This window comes from Cololabis saira, chromosome 6 (assembly GCF_033807715.1).
Source record: "Cololabis saira isolate AMF1-May2022 chromosome 6, fColSai1.1, whole genome shotgun sequence".
NCBI lineage: Eukaryota > Metazoa > Chordata > Actinopteri > Beloniformes > Belonidae > Cololabis > Cololabis saira.
The window spans coordinates 19,485,042-19,511,189 of NC_084592.1; the positions used below are offsets into that span (position 1 = coordinate 19,485,042).

The following is a 26,148-nucleotide window of genomic DNA, read 5'->3' on the forward strand; positions in this document are numbered from 1 at the left end:
AGGCAGAAAAATCCAAATGAGTGTTAACATGTAATGAAACACTGAAAAGACCAGGATTTTTGCTTTACTGACATCTTTCTTATGGGCAGAAACTTTAAAACGGGCAGAAAATGTATTTTGAATGATGAGTGAAGTAGAAAACTGTGGTGTCTTTCTAGAAATAGTATCTATGTTTGTTTTTTTTAACCTTTTTTTAGATATTGAAAAATTAAATAAAAGAATTATGTATGAAATCTGTATAATAATTTATATTAATTAAAAACAAACCAATAAAGAAGAGAAGAGTATAACCAAATCTGTGTTCAGATAGAAATGTCAGGCATTTGCTGAGTATTTGTTACAGAGCAAAAAAGTCACACACATTCATCTAGCTGTTGGTGATGATATAAAAACAGCCACCTTATCTTTTTTTTATTGTTGTCAGAGATTTATAGAGGAGGAATTTCAAGTCCACAGATTTCCTTCCTATGGGCTCTGATCCCTCTTCAGACTGCATTTTTTTCCAGTTCATCTACAACAGCATTCAACCAAATACTGCTGTTCTGGATTTAAAATCAATAATAGCAGCCTGCGAGCACTGCATATGACAATAAAAGAAACCAGACACTAATTTTAACTTCTATGAAAGATACAAATCCCTTTAAAGATGAGGGTTTTGTTTTGTCTTTTTAACCACCCATTCACTTATTGGCTTAAGACAAATATTCAATTAATGTAAAATAATAAAGAGTCATGGTGCTGAATTTAGAAATCCCATAAATAAAGCCAGAGTTTAACAGAAGTATATTACAATACAAATTAAAAGCCACACCCATCAAGTGGTCCCATTTCCTGGTATGTGTAATTAAATATCCAAAGCAATACCACATAGAAGAAAAAAAACAGCAAACAATTTGAAAATAAAGTGATATAAAAAAAAAAGGAATTAAACAATGATGTTACCATATCAGGCCCAAGCCTAATAAGATAGGATTTATGTTTTACCTTCTTAAGTGCTCCTGAAGTGACCCAGGACTGCCTTTCCTCTGAGCTGAACTTGGCCGACTGTGCAACCAAAGCCTGAGTGTACTGCACGTTGTACAGCATCTTCACAACACAGGTAAAGTGCTCTGTAGTGACAGAGGAAGATATCATGAATATGTGTTGTTTTGAAATAACATTTTGCATAAAACAAATGCCATTTATTTTAAGGAAGGCAACTATGTTTTTGTTTGGTACAGACAGCTTCAATGAAAGGTGTCCTTTAAAGTTTGCACAGCATTTCAGCTGGTAAATGCAAACAGAGATATTTAGAGTGGTTCAGGAAAGAAAAACAGTAATAAAACAGTATGTACAATGTTTTTCTTTTTCCTTAAATAGTGCTAAAAAGCTTCTATTCAGACTACTGTGCTGTGTCACTTCACATAGGAGGTTAGAGGAAAGATTTTAGAAAGTAGACCACATCCGTGGAGAGATCATATGGAAAGGACCTCTCAGAGGGAGATGGAACCTCACTCTTTCTGCTGGGAAGCACTTGTTTAGTTTCATCCATACTGATCCATTGACATTTAACACTTTATAAAATAAATTGAACTGACCAATCCATCCTTGGAGTTTACATTAATTTGTGTTTTTTTACTCTTTTGGACAAAATATCTAAAGTGATTGATACAAGCACAAAAGGACATTAACTAAAATCTTACGTTCTTATCTCAGAAAATAGTATTTGTTAAAAAATAAATAAATAGATCAAAAGAAAACAGCAAAACACTTCATTATCCATGCAAATAAATCAATGAAATAATTTGGAGCCAGGTCCAAGGTGGTCCATCATACAGTTATACTGAATAAAAAAAAACTGAGGAGCAGTTTTTCCAAAGAGCCAAAAATGAAGATCTGAAAAATTAGGTGGAGCTCTGCTACTGCCTTGTGATTAGCCTGGATAATATAATGGTGCTGCGATTATGAAGCGGACACTGAAGGTCTCTGTTCTCCTGTGGGGTCGTAAAGCTGAGATAACTGTACCTTTACGCAGAGGCTGTGGCATAGTTAGCACAAAGATAATGAGAAGGGACGGGACGTCTCGAAACAGCATGGGGACTTCAGGTCTCTCTTCATCGAAGCCACTGGCAAAAAAAAGAGGATTTTTTAAATCTAGAGATTAATTTAAACAAAATTTTAAATCTTATTCAAAAAGCTGACCGTTCTCCTAAGTAGAAATGAAAATAGTCGTTATAATCATGGCAGTGTACAAACTGCATGCATATAGGTGCTTTTCAGACATGCACTTCAACATAGAGGTCCACTTATTTACTTAATTGACTACATTACATCAACATTTAAAAACATATTGATATACATGAAAGCAGACATTACTCCACGACTGATAAAAACATAGTTCGCATCAGGTCATAACAGTTTAAAGCAGTTGGCTTTTAAAAACATATCTCAAATAAATATGTATAAACTGCATTAAACATGGTTCAAAATTATTTTGTTAAATGACTTCTTCTGAGGTCAAACTTTAAAAAACTTTTTTTTTTCCTTTCACTGTATGGACAGAGCAAAATATTGGAGACAAATTGGAGGATATAAAACCACAATACTAGATGAGATCATCAACCTTTTCCTGCAGTTTTGATTCAAGCTCACAACAAAAAACTAATTTTCCTGAAACTACTTTGAAAACAGCATCCAAACTAATAAAAGTGCACACTTTTAAATTGCTTGTGCTCGTCTAACTTTGTAAATTAGGCAACTGAATACAGACTAAACTTATATGACAAACCCAATGAGAAAATGACTGAAAATGGTTACTATGAAACAGGCCATCATTTATGTTTACTACGGTTAAACACTGGAAATCCAAGAGTGATGCACCGTGAGGAAGAAGGAGGAAAAAGAAAACCAATAAAACAGCCACTCCTCATCACTGTCTGTATTTATCTAGTGCTAGGTACATATATTGAGCAAATAAAACTATTTAATTAGCATAGTGCAAATGCACCAAATTAATAAAGTCAAATCAAAAAGAACATTACTGTAAAAGGCATTTATGTCAATGTAAAGATTAACTACAGTTTTAAGTATACCACATTTCAAATGGGCCTTAAAATGTCTTGGAACTAAGGTTTTGCATCTTAAAATGTGTCAAACAGATACACACAACTTGAAAAGAGCCATTCTTGTTATCCTCCAACATCCTTAATGTATCCCTGGTTACACATTGAGATTCTGTGCCATCGCATTTACATGCCTTTTGTTCTATTGACAATTTAGTGATGTCCTGGTCTCCACTCTACCCTTGAAAGGCTTTGAGGGTTTTGAACAAGAGGAACTGCACTTAAAGAATAATACCACCCATTACTAAACCACTCACCACTTAATTCCTCTGTGCATTGGTGAGAAACCTTAAAAGCTGCTTTCAACCCTGCATAACATCTAGAGGGAAAAATGTTGCGAGCTTCCAAACTGGATAAGTTTCACGTTGATGTAGAAACAGGTTTCTCTGTCCTTTTTAGCTTGACCAGATTGGGTCGACTGCCAAAGGGGCGTCAAAGACAGTGCTCCCTCCTGAAACTGTGGCAAAGTATTTTTAACCGGCAAAAAGGTCCAATGGGAATAATCTGCAGCTGGGAGCACTTCAACACTAACAGGTATAACAGCTGTATAATATAACACCACCTGGGAGGAAAGTTTTATTTAGCCGTTTTTCCTTTTTAGGCACATTAATTCACTATCATTTTATTATTATTCTAAAAAAGTGAACGTATCAAGAGCCTGTTCACTGCAGCTTGATATAAATAACATAAATAGGCTCATCTTCATGTACAGTATTTATTTTATGACAGAATAGCTGATGTGTGAAACAACTGTGTTTTTTGTGCATCTTGCTAAATAACGGTTTCTGTTGAACCCTGGGGCTGAGACACCTTGCTGTGCCAGTGAGGTACTGTTGTTCTCAGTACAGTGAATCTGACAGGGTCCATTCGCTCTACGTGGAGTGCCTGGTAATTTGCCAGATGCAGCAATTATTGGTATCTATGGAAACGGCGCATGGTCCCTTTTTTCTGTTTTTAGCTCCTCTTTGTGTAGTGGAAAATCTGTTGGGGGCTGGAGGAAATGGTGGCGTTTAAAGAGAGGACAAAGTGGCACTCTGATTGCATGTTTATGTGAGAGGGAAATTGCATGAGAGATGATGGAGAATGGAAAGCGTGACCCATGTAAGAAAAGATTTATAGATTTTCTGTTGGTGAAAGTACTTGAGGTAGAAAGTAACTCACTCTGCCTCTCTATTTTGTGCAATCTGAGTCAACTTCGTCCATGGGTTGTAGGCTGAATCAATGCTGTAAAGACGCATGTGCATGGCCAACACATGGAACAGTTGATCTGAAAGACATAAAAATTGTCATTATGGTCCAAATGGTTATGACAGGACAAAGGCTAACGTTAACTTTAGCATCTTTTTTTCTTTTCTTTTTTTAAACAATGGCAAATAATATAGTAAAACTGAGAGCCTCTAATGGCTGCCGGGTAACGTTCAGCTCAGATGAAACCAGGTCAGGCCAGATGGATTCATGACGGAGCCAGATCGCCTTGAGCAACTCTTTGGTAGAGCTGCACCTGTACATTGTGAAACTAATCAGAAGAAAGACCCGGGGTGCCTTGTCATTCTCATTTGGTCCAATGTGAAACAACCCACTTATTTAAATAACACTCAACTCAAGGGTTTATTAAATTAAAAGCTGTATAAAAGTTTGGAGGTAAATATACTAAAAGATTAAATCAGTTTCAGTTTATTGTGTAAATGTGACACTTTTCTGTACAATTTTTCTATAAAAAACAACAATTACTTTATTTGAGTCCAATTTAGGAAATTATAATGCTGTAATGCAGCAGAATATTGAAATAGTACAACAATTTGTCTTGTCTGAATTATTTATAGTTGGAGCAACACTGCCCTCCACAGGCAAAAGCACTTAAATCACAGAGAAAGCTAAGTATCTGTCAGTCTCTGGTTGCATCCCATTTGTCTTCAGTACAGCTTGTTTCCTCTTACTATCTTTGCTCCCCTCTTGCCAAAAAGCAGCTTGGAGGAAAATCACATCATAGTATCATTTGCTATGCTTTTGCCTAATGGTTCAAAAAAAAAAAAAAAAAATGTAAAATACATAAATGGGTATGATCTTTTTCCAAGTCATAACTAAAACTCTATTTGCGCCTGATTGTCAGGCCAAGTGAAGTAATTATAAGAGCCTGTTTTTGGTACTATATGAAAACACCCGAAAAGAATTTCCTCAGAGACTAACGTAGTGGCAAGTAGCAACTTTTTCTTAAAATGGTTACAATCAACCTGGTTTAACTAAAGTTGCTATGACAACAAAATCAACAACAACAACAATAAAAGCAATTCCACTGTTAGAAATGGGGATAGCATTTCAAATACAGGGAGCATTATCCTCTGCTAGACGGGAATAAATAAATAAACACACATACAGCAGTCCACAAACTAATTGCTGTTCTTGAAACTAGTTGCTCAGTTTGCAAAAGTGAACTTCAGAACAATAAAATTTGCATTAAATTTGAATCAATGCAAAACAGGACCCTCATAAACTTTCACCAAGTTCATTTTGGTGTATTGTTGCATCTTGTTGATAAATCAATTTATCTTCTCAGGACAGAGTATAATTAATCCGTCAGTCCATCTTATCACACCTTCTTCTCGTCTATGTGTAAAAACACATCACTAACACTAAAAACTACAGGGATCAAGTAACACAAGTCAAGCTTTCATCACCAAAAGCAGTAATGCACACACTCGTGTGTTTGAAGTCACAAACTCCTTGCAGAGTGCTGCCACATAGTCCAAAAGATTAATTCTGATCTTTGCAGTTGAAGGAACAAGGCTATTTGATGGCTGGACTCTCTAGATTTGATTTAGCTCGTGTAAAGGGAATTAAAGAGAGCTTGTTTCTGTAGCCAACTGTAAACTTACCAGCTAACATATAAAGTGCCTATAGGGAAACAGACTTAGGAACCCCGTGGGCTCTCGGTTAGCACACGTCTGCCTTTTCTTTTAATCCATTTCCCTTAGAAGAATGAACACTAATGTACTGCAACTGAGTAAATTTGGCTGTCAGCATGGCTACACGGTTAATGTAGCTCAGAAATAGCAAGCCTTCAGTGTGAAATCTCTTTTCAGACACTCAAGGGTGTGAGGGGATTTCACTGCAGCATCTACGACTCTGACAAAACAATTACATTCATAGAAATAGGAAGTAGTGTGCAGCACAAACCAATCTCAAATCAGACTCACTTTTCTCTGCAAATGCCTCCTCCATATTTTTCCCCAGATACCTGAATTAATATTTTACTTCATTTAAAAAATTTAAATTAGGAGTCAACATCTGATGCTGCTGCTCAGACCTTTCTACAACTTTCTTTCGTGCCCTGACCAGCCTGGACACAACTAGTGAGAAAGCAAAAATAAGCACCTTTTCCCTGACTGATCCCAACATTTAAACTAGGATATAATCTACAATTTTCCCACACTTCTATTTAAACTATTATTGTCTTCCATTGCTCCAGTGGCTGAGCCAGAAGGAAGTACAGGTTACTCTCTAATGTATTTTATTACATGTGAACTAATGGAAAGCAACAAATAACTGCTAGAATGATAAATATATCCGTCTATTGGCATTTTAAAATGGCAAGGTACATCCCATAAAGACTATGTCTCTTTCAAATTTTTGACAAATACAGGTCACCGAAAAGGAAAAACAATACGTCAACATTCACTACACTATTTTTTCATATTATACACACGATAATAGATAAGAGTACTATTAAATCAAATTCAATTCAGCTTTTTTATATAGCCCTAAATCATGAAAATTTGAATCTCAAAGCACTTCAATAATACAGTTCAACTTATTCAAAAGTAGTCGAATTAATACAAAACTACTGAATACAAATATCACAGAAAAAAGTGAAAGTCACTCATTACTAACATACACCATATGCTTTTCTACTATAATTCTAATAACTGCTTATACGTTTTGTCTCTACAGTCATCGATTAATGTAAATTAAACAGTAGGAGAGGGCAAAAGGAGAAACTACTCACTCAGACATGAGCGTTTGGCAGCTGCACTGGCTCCTCCGGAGCACAGGTTTCCTCCCCGATGCACAAGTTCCAGCTCCAAGTTGGTCCTGAGGTGACAGAGACATGAGAATTAGTCGAAACCAAAACATCACATATTACACTGGTGAATAGTTGCATTTGTAAAAACACATCTATTCAGGTAATCGAGTTTTACACAACGAAAGGATATTTTAGTGATAGGGCAGAGGAAAAACAAAAAAAACAGAGCAAAGTCAATTTACAGTATAATCTATATTTAAAGAGAATCCATTTGGTGAAATAATTAGCCAAAAGACCAAGAAAGTTTAATGAATGCCCACCAGTTGCTCCCCGGACTTCACTATGATATAAAAATGAGTTTTACGGAATGAAAATAGAATTAGTCTAGTGAGTGTCACTAGAACGACTGATACAGATGTTCTAAACAAAAACTGTTCCTTGTTCAGCACTCCCACACAAGGTCTGTTGCAGTAGCTCTGGTCATGTGTTTTCTTAGCAGCATCTTATTTTTTTATATTTTTCATCAACGATTTAAATACTGCACAAATTAATGGATATATGCTGATAATTATGGTGTTTTAACTATTATTTAACCTCTGACAATGAGCAACCATGACAGCTGGAAAATGAAGAGCAAGAAAGAATGAGTTTACATTATTTTTTCGCATAATTGTAATGACAATCGTCAGATCCATGGAGGAAAATTAAAGCGTTTGGAGCATTGATGAAAACAAATTGGGATCGTCAGCAATCAAGTACCATGTTTGTTTGTTTTTTAGACTCGAACACCTCTGCGCAGTTTTCATGCAAGGGGATAAATACTGCCAATAGACCAGCAAGAATAAAAGGAGAGAATTGCAGAGCTCTGATATGCTCCAACAACTGAAATTTTCCTTTATTAATTTCTTAAGTTACATTGAATTGAATTCAATAAAAAGTATTAAATATTTATATTTTATCAACTGACAGCTTGTAACATTTTTAACACATTATTCAAAAATCTATCATTTATTCAATATTTATTTGTGTAGCACTTTCAAAACAACCATAGTTGACCAACGCGCTTCACAATTAAATCAAATAAAAACTGGATTACAAAAATAATCACTTCCACTTTTAAACTTCTTGGCAAACACTTTAATTTAAAGTATTCATAGATGAAATAGAAATACTTTCATTTTAAGTATTTCCAACTAAAATAACAAAGTTCCAATGGGTGTGAAGCTTCTCGTGTTGCTCACGTACCCAAAGGGAAAGCAGAGTAAACAGTTCTGACTAATAGACAAAATTAGAGCTGTATTGAAAAATGTGTTTATGGTTATAGCTCACAAAAAATGTGATCAATATTAGTGCCTTGTTCTTTATAAATAAAGAGACACATATTTCTGAAAGAGGCACGTAATTCTGAAATCAATTATTTCTGTTATCTAGATCTAAACATGTTTATTTTATTTAATCCTGTAAAGATTGTTAAGGTGAGTAAGGGAGAGGGTGGGTATTGGTACCGATGGCCATTTATCACCATACTGAGCCTTTGGTTATGTAACTTGATCTTTTCCCATGGCATTAGAAAATGAATACCATTTGTCATTTAATACACTTATTTTGAAGGAACAATTCCATATCTAATAAATGGTGACTTTGCAGGAATTATTTTGTACAAGATGGACTATTACCATAAATCCTCTTCCAACCATAGTTTATACACAATTCCCAGACACCTAATGGATATGAGAAAATATTTCCCTTGTGAATTTTAATTATGAACTTAAAAAAAAAACTTTAACAAAGTACAAAGATGGTAAAAACAGATAGCTATTGCTAAAATAAAACTGATTCGAGCTGGTTTCTTTCTTCCACTAGCCATTTCTTCCTAGAGGCCAGGAAGGTGGGGGAAAATCTTTAGGTTTCCTGGGAGAAAAAGCAATTTCACATAGATAATGCAGCCACGGTGAAGCTCCATCTGGGTCTAGCTGATAAGGGCACCTCTGTGACAGAGGAATTTTCCACTCCTCAGGCAATTTGCACTGTTCATTGAACTTCAGAAAGCCAAAAGGCATGCAGACACACTTAAGGAATCATTCTGTTTAGGGTGGGGGACTGAAAGAACTACACCATTGGGTGGGCAAAATGTCTCGATGGTCATGCTACACCAAGGGCAGATTTTTTTATTTTTAAAATGGGAGTGTTGTTGAGTCAGACGCTTCAAGGTGATTGGGAGTGTTCTTATGGTTTCAACATGGTTCTACAACTGCTGAGATCCTGGAAGAACAATCGATGTTTAACGCTAGGTGTCTTATTGCCTCCTGAAGCTGAGTTGAGGGAAGACGGTTTTTAGAGGCGTTATCGAGTGGTTCTCCGTACGTAACATGAGAGCCTGCTTTCTGGTTGGTTGGCGTCACCGGTTTCACCAACATTAGAAGAGTTGGCTGATGCAGGAGATGGAGCGGGTGGTGGATCCATGCTGAATAACAGCGAGGATCTGCGTCGCGACTTCGTCCAAATCGTGTTGCACAAACATGACCAGCAGTCTCCCTCTGCTACTCATGCTGTTCTGGTCATTGAACACAGCTTGAATTTCAATAAAAACGACTGTAAAAATTGGGGTGCTCTCAAACTCTTGCTTAGTAGTGTAGAAGATTAAAAAAAAAAAAAGATTTACAAAGGACTTGGGTTAGAGGAGGGAAAAACTACTGAAGTGATTGATAAATTTCAGGTGGCAGGTTGTTTAACCCTAACTGATTAGGTGAGTAGCTTCTCCTTCCTTAAACAACCATGATGGTGGATGCGTCTTATGGTCGTGAGAAATAAGTTACTGTTTCAGAACGGCAAATTATTGTTCTGTGTCAAGAAAACAAAAAAACAAAGGAAACTGCTAAACTACTAACTTGAATTAAGAACTATCCGAAGCTGGGTTTAAAACTATGATAAATGCTTTCAGTTCAGAGGCTGAATTTCTAATTTATTTAGCAAAAAACAATCAAATACTTGTTTTTAAGACATTCAAAGCCTGTTTAAAATAGGTATTAGATGCCATAATAGGTCCCCTTTAACTTTTAAAAATGGAAACCTTGATTTGTGAGATAAGTTACATGTCTGGTGAAATCTGATCACACAGTCAATGGTAGAACTCATAGCTTCGTTGGATAGTGAAAATATATTGGGAGCAATAACACTTCCACATAGTGAACTTGAGAAATTGAGACAACATAGCAAAGCAGTAAAGAAAAATAAAAACAACAACTAGTAACTTATCACTGATGCTTACAGAAAAAAAGCTTCCCTTTATCAGGGAGCATAAAGATTGGACACTCAAGCGACGTAAAAATGTTACATGGTCTGATAAGTTCAGATTTACTGTGATCCAGAATAACGGGGGGGGGTCAACAGTAAAAAGAGTCACAGATCATGCAGTCATCATGGCAAGCACCCAGCGTGCAAGACTGTGGGCAGAGTAATAATAATCTGGGAGGGCTTAATTTTGTCAGGTCAAAGTTCAGCAACATTATGTGGCTTGAAAAAACAAAAAAGAAAAATGATGAGGCAAGCTGACTACTTGATTATACTGAATAAGCATTTTCTTTTCTTTTTTTCATTGAAAATTTTTGTATCTTCTCTGGTATGTGCATATACCAATATGACAATGCCACGATTCATCAGGCTCAAATTGTGAGAGAGTAGTTCAGTGAGCCTAAGACATTTTCACACATGGATTGGCCACCACAAAGCCCCAGGCCTTAACTCCATTGATTTCTGGAATGTGCAAGAGAAGCCTTCAGGCGGTGATCCGAGTCTCACATCATCAATACAAGATCTTGTTGAAAAATTAATACAGCTCTGATGGGAAATTAATGTTCTAACACTGCATAAGATTCTCAAAATGATGCCCCAGCAAATGTGTACCATCACAGAAGCTAAAGGTAATCAAACAAAATTAGAGCCTGTAGCTCCACAAGTGCGAGTAATCATTTCAGAATTAAAAATTAAAAGTTAGACCGAGATTTAGTACAGTTTGCAGTCTAAAGTGACAACTTTTACAACATTTCCAAGGACCGAAACAACAAGTTACAGTAGAAGACACCTTCACACATCTCTGAGCAAGTAACTCATGCAACTCAATCCACACACCATCTTAAAAAATATTGAATTTTAGTTTTATATATCAACATGAGACATTGTAAGAGAACTATATATTAAAAAAAATAAATCAAACTGAAAACAGATGGAATAACAAAATACAGACCTGCTTCTAATAAAAGTCTTATAATCTAACCAGTCAAATAAGGACCTTAGCCTTTACTTTAGGAAGTATGGTGCATATTAAGTGTTAAATCCCATTCTTGCTACATCCATGGCCATCCTGCTCTTACCTCGCCAATGAATACATGAAGAGGAAATCGTTGTCAGGAGAGCCAGGGTTCTTCCCGTAGTCCATGTACTTTTTCTGGGTGGTGGTCTTGATGTCTATGATTACCAGCTCCATTTCTTTACTCAAGTTAGATTCCATCTTTGGATAAGGAAAAAAATTCCAAAAAAAAGTCAAATATAATGTTCAGAACAAACTTTGGAATGCCAGTACAGGTAAGAAAAGATCTGTTAAAATCAACAAACACATAAAGATAGTGAACATAACTATAACTTGAATTACTTGCATTATCTCTGGAGTGAAATGCTGCTGATTTTGGTTTCACTAAACATTTTTCATGGTAGAGTACAAGATGAAACACTTATAATTTCAAAAACGTTTTTTCCGTAAATACGGAAAAGTACTAAAAAAAGAAATGTACTATACTGCTATATTGATTAGAGAATATGTGGAGTATACATTTATACTCCAAATATTTGGCTTCAAATTACACAATGTTCCTTTAAAAAAGGAGAAAAATTATGACTGTTTTTCCAAATGCTAACAATTTCCCGTGGTCCTTATGAAATGTGTGCCACACTTTCAACATGTTTGTGGAAGTGTGTATATAAAAAAAAAAAAACATAAAATGTATCACAGAAGAAAAGAAAGATATTAGCTTAAACTGGATCAAAGCCCCTACAATTTGAAGCAAGGAAACTGATTATAAGTATTACCACCATTGTGCAAGTTGTCACCGATACCAAGTTCACAGTGTGTTTAAAAGGACCAATGGAAACTAGACAAACCAGGAGATTACAAGGATAAATGTCTGGGCTAAGAACTTACTGGAAAAAGGCCAAGTTTGTCCTGAAGATCTTCCACTTCCTTTAAAAGCACGCATGTCTTCTTGTTTGTGGGTGTGTGCCATGCACCAGCATCTGTGCCACGCCCAGGGCGACAGGGAAGGACACTATTGGCAAACTGTCGGCAGAGCGGGCACGTGAATTCACCTTTTTCGACAGAGAAACCCGGGAGGACCTGGTCATTCTAGGAAAAAGAAACAAGCATATGACAGAAGAATGCATTTTTTCCATTAAATGTAAACTCAAACATTTGACAACGAAAACTAACACTTTTTAAGTAAAAATAAAAAACCAAACTCTGATAATTATCCAATTTATAGCAGGTATGTGTTCATAGCATTTAAAAAATGTTCAAAACTTCAAGCCCAAAAGTATGCCATTACTTTGGCTATATTCAGTTTAGTTAAAAGCAACGGAAAAAAAATTCAAGTTGATACGAGAAGAAACTTCTCACATTTTATTAGCCGCATTTCGAAAAAATATTTGGTGACACAACAAATCCTTAAAATGATGAATCCATTGTCAGTACTGTTATCTGCCTTCTATCCAGCAAGCAATACATTCATAAAGTCAGACTTTTTCTTACCCTCAAAGACTCCATGTATGACTTATGGCAATCTATATGCAAAGTGTGCCCACAGGTCTGAACGTAGACACCCCCATCCCAACCGATCGACACAGACTGCAGACAAGAGCTCTGCAGAATTCACAAGAGAACATTGCATCCATTAAGAGTGTGCACATTTATCTTCAGGCATTCAGCCTGCAGACGCTTTTTGTTTGTTTTCCAAAGCTCAGAAACTGCCTTTTCTTAGGAGGTCTTAATTTGAAGTACATCAAATAAATTAAAAGTCACTATTTGGCTTAAAGTAAACAGCTGGTCGAGGATGCACATTAAGCAGCTACATAAAGGGCATTTATATTCATTTTACCTTACTCTTAAATCATGTTGGGTAATGAAGTTATGTTATGTGACCTACAAAAACCTCAAGCCCTAAAGAAATGCATTTATTAGTAATGAGTAATGACCACTAAATATCCTATAATTTTTTTAAAGGCTTCTGAAGATAGACTGGTACTTATTCTACTGACTTAGGCATAAAATAAACATGGAGAATCTGATTTCACTCAAAAGAAAATGCTTAAATAAAAAGAAAAACATGCAAATTAAAAATAAACAGACAATAAATCTGGTATAGCTTTTCTTAAGTCACATACATCTTTGAAGAACTGTTGCATGAGCGTGAGCCTGACATCGTGAGCCACCCCACACGTGTCTGCAGAATATATGTGTTCTTCATCACTCGTCGGTAGATTCTTGGGGTCTTTGCTTTTGCAGCGGTGTCCAAGCACTGAGGAAATGATCAGTCATCATTAGTGGCAATGACTTTAACTAACTCTAATGTACATTTTCTATAGTGCATTATAGTTAACAGGTTTACACTTGAATGTCTCAATTGTCATCCAAAGTATTATCCAAACTTTTCAGAGCTAAGAGGGAGGGAAAAAAAAGGGTTGTGATTAAAACCTAGGATGCCAAGAATGATGCTGTACCTGAGGATGCCTGGAGGAGAACCACTAGGCCAGTTGGACGGTCCTCTGTGGAGGGTCCACTCTGGCCACAGATTACACAGTCATAGAGCATCTCCGACTCCACTGTTTCAGATGATCCTAAATCCATGGCTGCATCATTTTCAGGAGATTCTGGCAAAAAACACAATTTCATTAAAAAACTAATATCTATATATATATATATATATCTCATTAAAAAAAATGTATGTATATATATATATATATATATATATATATATATATATACATACATACATACACACACACACACACACTACAAAGCTGCAAATAGACAATTATTCAAATTATAAAAACATAATCCAACAGTGTTAATAACAACTAGTAGCAGACATTATATTTGAATCACAATTGCAGTACATGTATATGAAGTGCATACCATCACAGCACTACTGTACCTACATATTCATGAAAATGTCAAGAACAAATTAATATAAAACAAGTTATTCTGTTCCACGACCTTTCCAAACAAGCTATAACTTTTGAATAATGTTTTAACTTTTAACACTGACACTACAACTGATGCCTGCAGAATCTCAGCTATAGTTCTCAGGTTTTTCCACACTCCCCCTTATCAACAACTCAGTGGGACAACTCCTGAGAACGTAAACAGCTGCCTTAAATATTATAAATAGTCCTCCTCACTGCACAACAATAGACTGCTAATAGTTGAAATCGGCCATATAATAATATTATAATAAGTCACAGCTTTTCTAAGAACAGTGCTAATGTCTTTCCTTCTTGGAACCGTGATAACTGAATGCGCCTGACCAGTTATGTACCAAAATGTCTGCTTTTATAGAGGCATTCACCCCTGCAGATGATCAATTAATCAAGTACATTAGCAACACCTGGCTGCTACTAACCTTCTTCATTCTTGTGGAAGCAATGTGGGTTTACTTAGCTTTGGCAAGGATCAGAGGCTATTTTATTGTGTCTCGATATATTAAAAACTTCAAAGAATCAAAAGGCAGTGGCACTTTCTTCTTTCACATTCTGTAAATTAAACTTATTCTCTGCTTATCCCCAACTGTCCGATGGGCACAGCACTACAAATTAATTACTGATGTGAAATTAGTTTTAAATGTTAAGAACACTGTTCAATTTGAGCAGTAAGCACTGTGTAGAAATGTCAAGCTGTGCTAGAAATTGATTTATTGCCTTTTGGAGGAACATGCTCTCAGGAGAGATGACTGTTTCCGGGGAAATGAAAACTGTTTGCACTTGAAGTTAGTGCTACAGCTTCAGCCCTAGGCTATCGAAACACACAAGACCCTGACACGTGCGTGCTAGTAAACACAAACACACACACACGCAGCCAGCAGGAAAGACAACAAGCGGTACAGCAGTATACATTTGGGAAACAAGAGTTGCATCAACGCAAAAGGCTCGGACATTTTTCAAATGTTAACCTCTGGTTAGAGATTATTACCTCAGATAAAAATAATATCCATTAGGTTTTGTTCATTTATTCAGGTTTTATGTACCAACCGTTCACATTTCTGAAAGGTCTTGATACAGCAGGGGTAACTGTTTTGACAGGTGGTGCATTAAAATTAGACTTAAATCTAAATTGAACAATACTGCAAAATCAGCTTTTATAAAAAACAAGAAAAAGCCACTTACAAACTTGACAAATTTTTAACCTTAACCAGTTTTGAAAACATGGGAGACCACAAATTGAAGGACTATTATAATCCTCTGAATGCACACACACGAGAATCTTCAGGCAGATTGCAAGACAACATATCTAACACTTGTAGTTGCAATCCTACACGCTGGTCCTCTTTTCCAGTTGGTTAAGGTTGTGTTTTGTTCCATTCTCAACCATGTTTCTAGGCTGGAAACATATAGAACATCCAGTTGGTGAGGCTACCTGGTGTGTCTGCTGACATTAGGCATTTTTAGATTAGACCCCACTTTTATTCTTGGATGATGAACACATGTTTAACACAGAACACTCAAAGTGTATTATCACCTCCCCGGTGTCAGAAGCCAAGTTGAGGGGAGGGACCACGACCTAGTAGGCATTATCGAGTGGTACTATGTAACAAAACAGCCCCCTGTATTTTTTTTTTGGCCTCGCTGGCGTCACCAACATCAGAAGAGTTGGCTGATGTAGGAGATGGAGCGGGTAGTGGATCCATGCTGAATTCATGCATGGATATGTGTAGCAAAATCGCGTTGAATAAATATGACCAGGAGTCTCCACCTACCACGCCTGCTGTTGTGTTGCTTATCAGTATTTTTAATGACTCAAGTTTCGTGTCTTGCAAAGCCGTGGCCATTTTAGTAACCAGTTGCAGATTGCAGTTGTGAAATATGCCGATTGATGACGTCCATGGCTCTGAGGATGAGGAGCTTGCGGACATCCTAGTCTTGTCAATAACAAATCCCAGCCACAAACCAGTATCCCACATCACTTCTGTTCAAATTAGTGTTAAATGTGGAGTATCCACCAATGTCAAAGGGGTTATTGGCTATGTCTCGCCAGGCTAATAGAAATCCACAAAACCAATCAGAAAAGCTAAGATTTGGGGTTATTATTTATACAGTATATGGTATTCACTTCTTTGGTCATTTGATGGCAGAAGTCTCCAAAACTCCTTATAATTAAAGGAGGTTGACCCAAACCATACATAGCAACCGGTTGTTAAGGTAAGTCAAATCTAACCACATGTAATGCAAATTGAGTTATGATCTTAAAGTGCAGTAAGCAATATAGTCCAGCAGAAAAGATGTGGAGACAAGAGAGCACAGTTTTTTCACAGTATCCTACCGAGCACAGTATCCATTATTCATTTGCTAACCATGCGGTGTCAGGGTGGTCCCAGGGAGTCCAGCCTACTATTAATGCTTTGATCTTATGTGCCCTTACTGCCGGCAGCAACACTTCCACAGAAATAACCCTGTACTCAATTTCTTCTAAAAGGCCTCCAGAGACCATTCTAACCGAATCGGCCCACTGTCCCCTTGCAACAGTGAAAAATAATACAGCAATGATAGTTTTATTTTAGTCAACAACACTTTTCTTCAAGGACTACAGCAGTAAAATGTCCTTCAAACAAAGTGTTTTAATGTGCCTTGTGCTTTGTAAAGGTCTACCACATAATGTTCAAAAACCTTGTACAAAAGGGTACAATTTTTCTGTTACCCGTTAGCTAGGTAATATGAAGGATTACGAAGACTGAATACTCCACTTTACAAGTTAATCATAGTTTGTGTCAAGTCAACGCTGTTTTACTTCTCTGCTGGAGCACAGCTTCAGATTATGATAGAAAGAAACCTCCAAAAAGGGTTTGGACAATGCTGTGAATACTGTTTGAGTAATTTGAAGCTTTAAATCTTCAATCTAAGAAGTTCAGTTCTTTTGGTCTGGATCAAATTAGAAAATGATACACTTAGTTAGGTTCATTTAACATTCACATGAACATTTCAATATCAGGTGGTCCAAAAGTCATAACAGAAGAAACATGAAGAGAAAAACCTTATAGCCGATTTTTTAGTCTATTTGAAAACTTTTTCAAGGGGTCTTTGTGCACTCATTTGTGTCCCAAATTTGAGGTGGAGTGTTTGAATATGCCAGCTGGCCTATGAAGTTAGTCAAAGCCCCCAGAGGTCATGTTAATTGAGCCAAACAGGTCGGGTGTGAATGCACCCAAAGATAAGTAACTGACATACCAACATCCATGGCCGTTTCCATGAAACTCTTCTGCCTTGATGCAAACTCTGCAAGCAGTTTCTGCTGCCTCTCCCGAGCCCTCTGACGCCTGAAAGAGAAAACAAGTGAAATTTGGATTGATTATACACAGTCATGGGCTCGACAAGCTGTTACCATATCAAATGCCTATAAACAAATAAATATCAAATGTGTATATACAAGAAGATGGTAAGATTTTGTGCGATATTCAAAACTTTAAAGAACTGTAACACAGGAGATACTGTCGCATACACAGGAAGTGTTTGATCTGAAAATGCGTCAACATGTAAAGGTTGAAACTAAATGATAAATATGTGTGAGCACTGACTGTACATTAGACAATCTAAAACTAATCTTGTCACATGCTTCAAAGCTCAATATTTTTTTAATGGCTTCAGAGGTGCCAACAAGAATAGGCTTCACTGTTCTAACTGGCACAGTGAGTGACCAACTTGCTCCAACAGTTGTCTTGGATACGGGTCTAGTTCATAGAAAAAGGAAAGACTGTACTGGTCATTTTGTCAGTGGGGGTTAAGCCATATCCCAAAAAAATAGGTAATTTCCCAACAGCCAATTTAGTCATCATTAGAGTTAGGAAACAGGACAACTGATGAGTTGTTGTAACTTTAGAAGTAAAATGAGCACAAAATGTAACCAAACATTTGATCATACAACTGAACTCTGTGTGTGTTTGTGAGAGTAACTTACCTTTCTTCTTTATCCATAGCTTTCTTGTCAGTGGGGCTGCTCTTCTTTGGTGGCACTGGAGGATACGGTGCTCCACAAATGTCTTGAATGCTGCGTTTGATTTGGCAGCTCCGAGAGGCTGCCTTGCTAAGAATGCGTTCAATGGCTGTAATGCCGTCTCCATGAGCAAGGCGGCTCGTGTCCATGTCCTCAAGCCAGGATGCTGACAGAGAGTTCTGCTTGGGTGACATCTTCTGGTGGAGCTTGATGAGGAGGGACAGCATGCTTTCTCTAATCTCCAGGATCTCGGTCACCAGCTGGGGGGGGGTGCCTGGTGGAACCCAACGTGTCGAAGTGCTCTTGGGCCTTACAACCTGGGTTGATTCAGTGTTGTTGCGGTTGATTATCTCCTGGAACTTCCTCCTGCGTTCTGCCACTAGGCTGAATACCTGGGCTTCTCGTAGGTTCTAAGAAAGCAAAGAGCACATAAATTCATAAAAGGTTACATGTTTTTAAATATTATTACCTGAAATATGCAACTGTTTTTGTATCGGTGATTAACTAAATTAGTCACATAACTAAATGCTACAACTTTTTATAAAAAAAAGAAAGTAAACTTAAACCGTATGAAGACTAATACAGGAGGTACCAAGCAAACGCCAAAACAGAATATGTTTACAGGGAAATATCCCATCAAATGTCCTCTGCATCAATGTGCTTTGATAGATCAGAGTTTAGAAAGCAAAAACACACAAATGTAATCACTAATAGTCAGATGGATTTTGATCAAGATGGAAAATGGTTCATCACCATATTCAGAAAAAACAACACACATAGAAGTCAAATTGAATATCCACTCAGAGATTTCAGCTGACATTTCACCTCTGTTGACAGCACACAAGACAATTATATTAACAGAGAAAATTCAAATCAACCTGATGCAACGCACACAAGCTATCTGAAAGATTGCCATGACCTGACCTGACAGAGAAGGACCTGAGCTGCGCTGTTAAATAAACATGCATTATATAGCCAAGTCAAGGCAACATCAATCATTCTGGCATGTGGTTAAAAAGCGTTTACCCAAATCTGCACTTCACATATAATTAGTTTCAGCAGTCAACAGGGAGGACAACTGCTGAAGCACAGCATTATTCACACTCCATGACACACCAATGGAGATCTCTCTTTAAATGCACGAAACGCATGCAAAAATATTCTTCCGTGACAGAGATTAAATAGACAAATGCTAGTGCTATTAAAATCTAAGACAGTCTTACAGAAATGCATGCAGACAACTACCTCTCTCCAATTTCCTGAAAGACGCCTTGAGTTCTAAGAAAGGAGTACAGCCAAATAAATAGATGGAGAGGGAAATGGAAGTGTTCAAAAATAATAATAATTTTTAAGAAAGAAAAAAAAAAAAAACCCTCTTCAGGCTGAGAAATAATTAGATCTGAAACAGTAACATCCTGTAGTCTTAGTCACGTAACATTGAAAAGGTTAAAAGTAGGTCCTGAGTGGCTGAGTCGGAATGAAAGAAAAAAAGAGGGAAGGCAATCCTTATTCTAAGTCACTTGTACCTACTCACAATAAATCAAATCCAGTCTACCAGAAACTCAGCTGTTCTATCAATCACCTTTACAAGCAATATACTCTGAAGTTGCAAGTTCATAAGGTTTAAATGGGCTTTTACCAAGAAATCAGAATGATCCAAATTGTAAAAATGCTAACATTATTAAATCAGACCACAAATTCTTACAAGTTTACATAATGGTGTATCAAAACATACACAATTTATCCATTTAGTAAATCATTTAACAATATGTCTGCACTCCCATAAAAAATAAGTTTCCATATTTTGGACCAGTAATCATCTTCAACCAATCACCAGAGGAAAAGTGAACTAAGTAACATGAAGCTCTGACAGAAAAAAATAATTAATTCATTCTCAAAAATGATTAAATTAAAAGCATCATTCCATTTAAACTCATGTTTCAATCTGGTGCTAAAAATCTATAAGCCTCAGATATTTTAAATCAGTCAGGCCAATTTAAAAAGGGAGAGAATTTACCAGTGTGTACGTTTAGTGTACACACCCCACTAAATGTGGACCATTGTAAGTAAGCAAAAAGCTTGCCTGGGGTGCTAAAGAAAGTTAGAGATGCAGCTATTAAAAGATAAAAGCAATGATTTTCCCAAGCAGCTTTATGCTCCTTTGACACTTGCAAATAACACTAAGAAGCAAAAACAAAAAAAAAAACAAAAAAAGCATCCCAGTTCACATTTGCAAAAGGAAATGTAGGCTGATCAGAAGGACAGTCTGGATGGTAAACAAAGAGTCGAGGAAAACAACCAGACACTAAAAATGAACTCTGAAGTCAAGTTAGATCGCTGTCTGATGGTACCAGACTCAAATTTTGAGATTTAGCTAAACTGACGTTTTTGGGCATGTTTCAACAGATACATGTTTACCGATTTACCGAAATTTAATGTTTCAAACAAATACAATTCTTACTTTAAAACATGAAATAGGCTCTGTAATGTTTTGGAGCAGATTTGTTTTACGGATTGAATACTTGTAAAGGAAATCTGGGCCTTAGATTTTAGGCCCGGAAAAGAAGTCTAAGACTGTCAAGGAATTTTTGAGTTAAACTAACAGTCTAGTGTCAAGAATAAAAATAAGAAAAAAGGGGAAAAAAAGGAAACTGGACTACTAAAGCTGTTAATGAGCCAGGATCTCGATCCTTTCAATCATCTGCATGCATGAAGGTCAAAATACCTATTGCCAGATGTAAAATAAAATCTAAAAAAGTCTTTCAGAGTTACAGTGATAGCTTGTAGGTAGGACTACAGTGAAAAAGCATTTTTAAATTAGATCCAGCTTTTATCGCTGACTGATGAACGTGTGTTTAACGCGTGTTGGGTAATATAAGCGCAGGGCGTGTTATTTGCCATCCCGTGCCTGAAGGTGAGTTGAGGTGACATAAGGTGAGTCGGGAGGCGTTATCCGCGTAACATAACGTAAGATACGCGGGCGTGTAGAATGAAATATTATTCCTACATCAGCAGGAAGAAATACGCCGTCAGACAAGTGTAATTTTCAAAACGAGGATGGATGAACATCAGGATGAGCATTTTTTGGCCGGGTTTTGCCTCTTGCAAAGCCCTGGTTTGTCATTTTTGACATGGCACATACTTACTGGTTTAACCTTCAGTAGAGCTGCCTCTTACCTGGCCATAAGCAGAAGCTTCACAGCTGGTACTGGGAGGGGCTTCCCTCTTCACTTCCGGAGCCGTCTCAGGAACCCGGACCCTTACAAAGTTGATGACATGGTGCAGATTGGAGAGGAGATTGGTGCCAGGGAACCAGCTGTCATGGCAGTGTTCCTCAATGCAAGGCTCCTGAAAGCACAAAATCCAATGAGACACAGTCTCACTGCCCTACTGCACCCAGTAAGACAGTAGCGGATAGGGCTGAACATTTTGAAAAAATAATTTAATTGCAATTTTTTTTTTCCCCTCGATATTGCAATTGTGGTTTAATATGTCTGTTTCCCCTTTTTCAATAAAACCTAATAGATGATTTTAATACTAACACAATACTGTATATATTTAGCATAAAATGTTCTTCCCATAGACTACTGATCTTTGATTCAAGTCTTGCATAATTAATTTAGTCAAGAAATACAATAATAATAATATACAGTACAGACCAAAAGTTTGGACACACCTCAAACAATCAAACTAATGGGGGAAGTGTATCCAAACTTTTGGTCTGTACTGTAACTAAGGCTTTTTTTGGTTTTTAGAAGGTTTTAACCAGATAACGTCAACAGTACCAACCAAATAGGTCTTCTACCACAAAAGACAATTTTAATATAAAATTACTGACAAAACAATGAAGGTTAAATAAATTTGAAGGAGTTAATTTGTTATATTTAAAAAGAATTATGGGTTTTACAAAATATTACATTTTGGGGCCCAATAAAAATGCAGTGAAATTGAACTAGCAAGCTCAATCCACAGCCGCACCTAATCTATTACTTATGATGTTTCTTGTCCAAACCATGAATGGTCACATTTCTTTTGAATGTATAAGAAACATTTACTCAACCCATCCAAATGTTATCAGTGCAATATTGTTATGACTGGTATGTGTGATGTTCCAGTTTTTCTCCTTTTTTAATCGTTTTAAATTAGAAATAATTTGCTCCGTAAGTGCATTGCTTTTATAATGTAAGGCTCCGGCAGAAACAGTATTGCCAAAGAACTACAAGTACATTTCTGACAATGCCACAAACACTCACTTCATCCTCCTTGTTGTCTTGAACCTGGTTGTCCAAGCCCAGCTCAATCAGGTACAGCACCAAGCACAACACATGTTCAGACATGTTCTGGTGATCCATCCATATCTAAAACACAAAGCTGTAGAGTTACACCGGAGGGAAAAGAAAACAATTCATCTGAAAAAGTCACACTGTATTACTAAACATTCATTATTGTCTTACTACTGGCATTTAAAAAGGACTGCTGATCTTGCCTCAGTTTAAGGGGCACATTTTAATTTCCTGCCCCGTACCAACATCTTTTCACACGTCAGCACCAATTAAAAGCTAAATCATGATACTTGCACGGTAATTGAATATGCCAAAAAGGGTATTAACGAATATGCAAAGAGGGTGTTGTATTACACTCCATGAATAGGTGTTAAAAGGCTCACCTTGTAAAGCAGAGTGAATATCACAATGTGTAGCGTCTTGCAGTGCAATAGCCTGATTAGACCTTTGTAGCATGAATGCAAAGGACTCCTCTCCTTGTAAGGTGGCCATGGGTTGCCAGTATGAATGCCATACTGTTTCAAACTAAGTGGTGTCATCATTCACATGGAGGGTTGGGGGTGAGGGGATGGATAAAAAAAAAAACAATTAAATTAAAAACACCAAACAAAATGGACAGCACCAGAGAGATTGTAGCCATTACCAAAACCCTAATATCACTATTCAAATGATTTTGCTTTATGCAAGATAACAGCTGAAGGGAAGCACTTTATTAATGATGACTGGATGATTATATCAAGAACCAGGCCAACCCGACATACAATCCATCAAGGTCAAACGAGTGAAAGATCAACATGAGGCATCAGAATCTGAAGGCAGTTTCAAGATGTTTGTAGGAGAAATATGACTCTGTTCATTCTGTACTGGAACCCCAAACAGTGACCAAGAGGGCCCACCACAAATGAAATACGTACAGTATTATTACAGGAGCAATTCCTCCATCCATTACAACTACACCAAAACAAAAAAAACAGAATCACAGGTCCAGCTATTGTAGATAAACTCAATTCTGTATTTCTTACAGGATTACACATCTGTTGGGTTTATTATAGAACCATCTAGCTAAGCAAAGACAATAACAGTAGACGAGTTTAGTAGAGAAGTAAAAAATAAAATAAAATGTTTCTCCATATTTTGAAAAAGGCACAGAAAATACATGGTTAAAAAAAGTCTTTATATTTTTTACAAGGCTAACACACTTCTGCTTAAAACCCTATTATCAAATGGCTGTCTTCCCAGCTACCATAACAAACTCAGAAGCACTCCATTAGACACCCTTTCAATAAAGTTGGCATCCTTAATAGTCTCACCAACTGAGAGGAAAATTAACCCACAAGCAGCTCTTTCAGCTTCAATAATACATTTCTCTTGGAAGACACGTAAGACACAATTAACAGGAAGTATTTCCTCAATTTTATTACAATTTAGGGAAACATTGATTTCACCTTGCCACCTATGTAACTGGAACAGATTCTAGCACCTGCAGCAGTTAGTTGGTTGACCTGGCCTTTTTTAGTTCCTTTCACAAACGGATGAGAAAGGAGACCTGATAAAACCGAAGAGGATATATTCCTGATTTTTATCTGTAATGACTTCACATTAATTCATCAGCAAAAGTGGAGTGGAACAAGGGCAATATGCAATACACAATGACAGAAATAAACGGTATCATTTAATGAGATAGGAAAGAAATTGACTTTGGAAATATAAAGACAACTGAGTTAACTTACAAGGCTGAGTATCTGTCCATTGCTGACTGGACATCACGGCGATAGACTATTCTGAGAATGACCATGATGGGGTCAAATTCCTTCTCCCAGACCTCACCTAGTTGAAGGAAAAAGAAAAAAAGACACACTGAAACCTCTGGTACCAAATCATGCTGATTCATCTCCCCTCATTCCCACCTTTTCCATCTGAGCGCTGCAAGTCTGCCCCCAAGTGGTATCCTGAGTTCTAACATCAATCAAAACATTCAGCCTCTTGGTACTCGTTTTTACATATTGCAAGCCAATAACAACTTACATATGTAGTCCAAAAATATATATATAATTAATGTGGAAGGTTTTTTAAAAGCCACAACATTTCTTCTTTTTCAGTGGATAGCTTAAGGCATTATTACTCAAGAACCCAAAGGGCATCAACTAATTTGTCTTTTTTTGTATCCATCTAAAAAAAAAAAAAAAAAAACTGAAGGGCATTTACCAAGACCTGTGTTGTGCGTCGCCCATGTGAAATCTGGACTTATAAATGTATGAATATTTTGTGATTTTGAGGACCTGTAAAACCAGACTTTGCCCCTTCTTCCTGAAGTCCTGCGACCCCCTGCTGCTAACTCCTGGTTATCTCGGCCTGGGTCGAGATAGTCCGTTTACGACCCCACTGCATGGCCGGAGATCAAAACAAGGACCCAGCAGGGTTTCTGCCAGGGAAAACAGACTTCCTTGGGGTTTTATGACACCTAAGCAGGGGTCGGGAAGCAGCGGAGCCCTAAAACCAGGCCTCTTTGGACAGACACAAAACCTACCAGCAACCCCCCCAGCCTGGAACTGGCTTTAATGTGCCTCATAAAATGGCGACCGTGCCATGAACCACAATCCCAGCATGCCTTGCGGGATGGGGCGGCGCCTGAAAGCGCGCGCATCCAATCGCAATGAGGCACCGATGACGTCACTGCAGCGCGCGTAGGATCAAAACCCCTGCCGCTGCTTCTTTTTCGCTCTCTTCCGATCACCCTCTCATCCGAGCTGGATCGTTTGGCTCTGGGCCAAGATCCCATCTCCCTTTCTCCCCCCGGCTGGGGGGAGGTGTAAGGCCCCATCGGGCCGCTCCGTTGGACCTGCAGCCCGTTGAAGCCGCGGTGCACGGAGCCGCCCCCATCGTCTCTTCTCAACCTCATCTCATCGGCGCAGGCCAAAGCATCCCATCTCCTCTCTCTCCCCCCGGGCTGGGGGGAGGCAGGAGGCCCGCACCGGACCGGGCCCTGCGGGGTCCGGCCGTTGAAGCTGCGGTCCCCCGGGAGGCTCCGATTTCTCACTAAACTCTGTTCCTCTTTAAGTTCACAGATCCAAGCTTCCGACGCCCACGCGCTCCCGGCAACCAGATCGGGACACAGCTGCGATTGAGCTCTCTGACTGAACCCCCCCTCCCCGCTCCGAGCCCCTGTCTGCGAACCGGCGCAGGGATCGGGGACGGACGGCCGGCGTCTCGCCCGGCGTGAGCTCTCCCGGGGCCCGGACGGCCGCGCGTCGGCGACCGGCGCAGAGAGGGAAGCACGGCAAGGAGAGACCGGTCCCCCCGCCGCGCCTAGGAATGCGTGTGAGCCTCCGTTTTGGTCCGGAACCACGGCCCGGCACGAGGCGGCCCCGCCGCTGTCTAATCCGTTTCAGGGGAAGGGACGGGACGCGATAGCCTGACTGCGAAACCCCAGCAGGACCGCGAACCCAGTCACAAACCCGCAGGCACCCGATTCCGGATCCCAGAGGAGACGTGAGCCCG

At 38.1% G+C, this 26,148-nt stretch overlaps 1 protein-coding gene across 2 annotated transcripts in view; it reads right to left on the minus strand.

The window, feature by feature from the left end:
* ubr3 (ubiquitin protein ligase E3 component n-recognin 3) overlaps positions 1-26,148 on the minus strand; it is a 51,138-nt gene that overhangs the window by 7,205 nt on the left and 17,785 nt on the right. The window contains exons 19-34 of one of the 2 annotated variants that reach the window (XM_061723539.1): positions 24,381-24,477; positions 23,034-23,175; positions 22,621-22,725; positions 21,545-21,715; positions 19,613-19,645; positions 18,332-18,777; positions 17,605-17,693; positions 13,888-14,037; positions 13,552-13,685; positions 12,920-13,030; positions 12,317-12,517; positions 11,493-11,629; positions 7,105-7,190; positions 4,263-4,368; positions 2,005-2,105; positions 985-1,109 (exon numbers count right to left, since the gene is read on the minus strand). In XM_061723539.1, coding sequence (XP_061579523.1) covers positions 985-1,109; positions 2,005-2,105; positions 4,263-4,368; positions 7,105-7,190; positions 11,493-11,629; positions 12,317-12,517; positions 12,920-13,030; positions 13,552-13,685; positions 13,888-14,037; positions 17,605-17,693; positions 18,332-18,777; positions 19,613-19,645; positions 21,545-21,715; positions 22,621-22,725; positions 23,034-23,175; positions 24,381-24,477 — 2,234 coding nt within the window. The remainder of the gene's footprint in view (positions 1-984; positions 1,110-2,004; positions 2,106-4,262; positions 4,369-7,104; positions 7,191-11,492; positions 11,630-12,316; positions 12,518-12,919; positions 13,031-13,551; positions 13,686-13,887; positions 14,038-17,604; positions 17,694-18,331; positions 18,778-19,612; positions 19,646-21,544; positions 21,716-22,620; positions 22,726-23,033; positions 23,176-24,380; positions 24,478-26,148) is intronic. The other variant, XM_061723540.1, reaches the window with a different exon arrangement.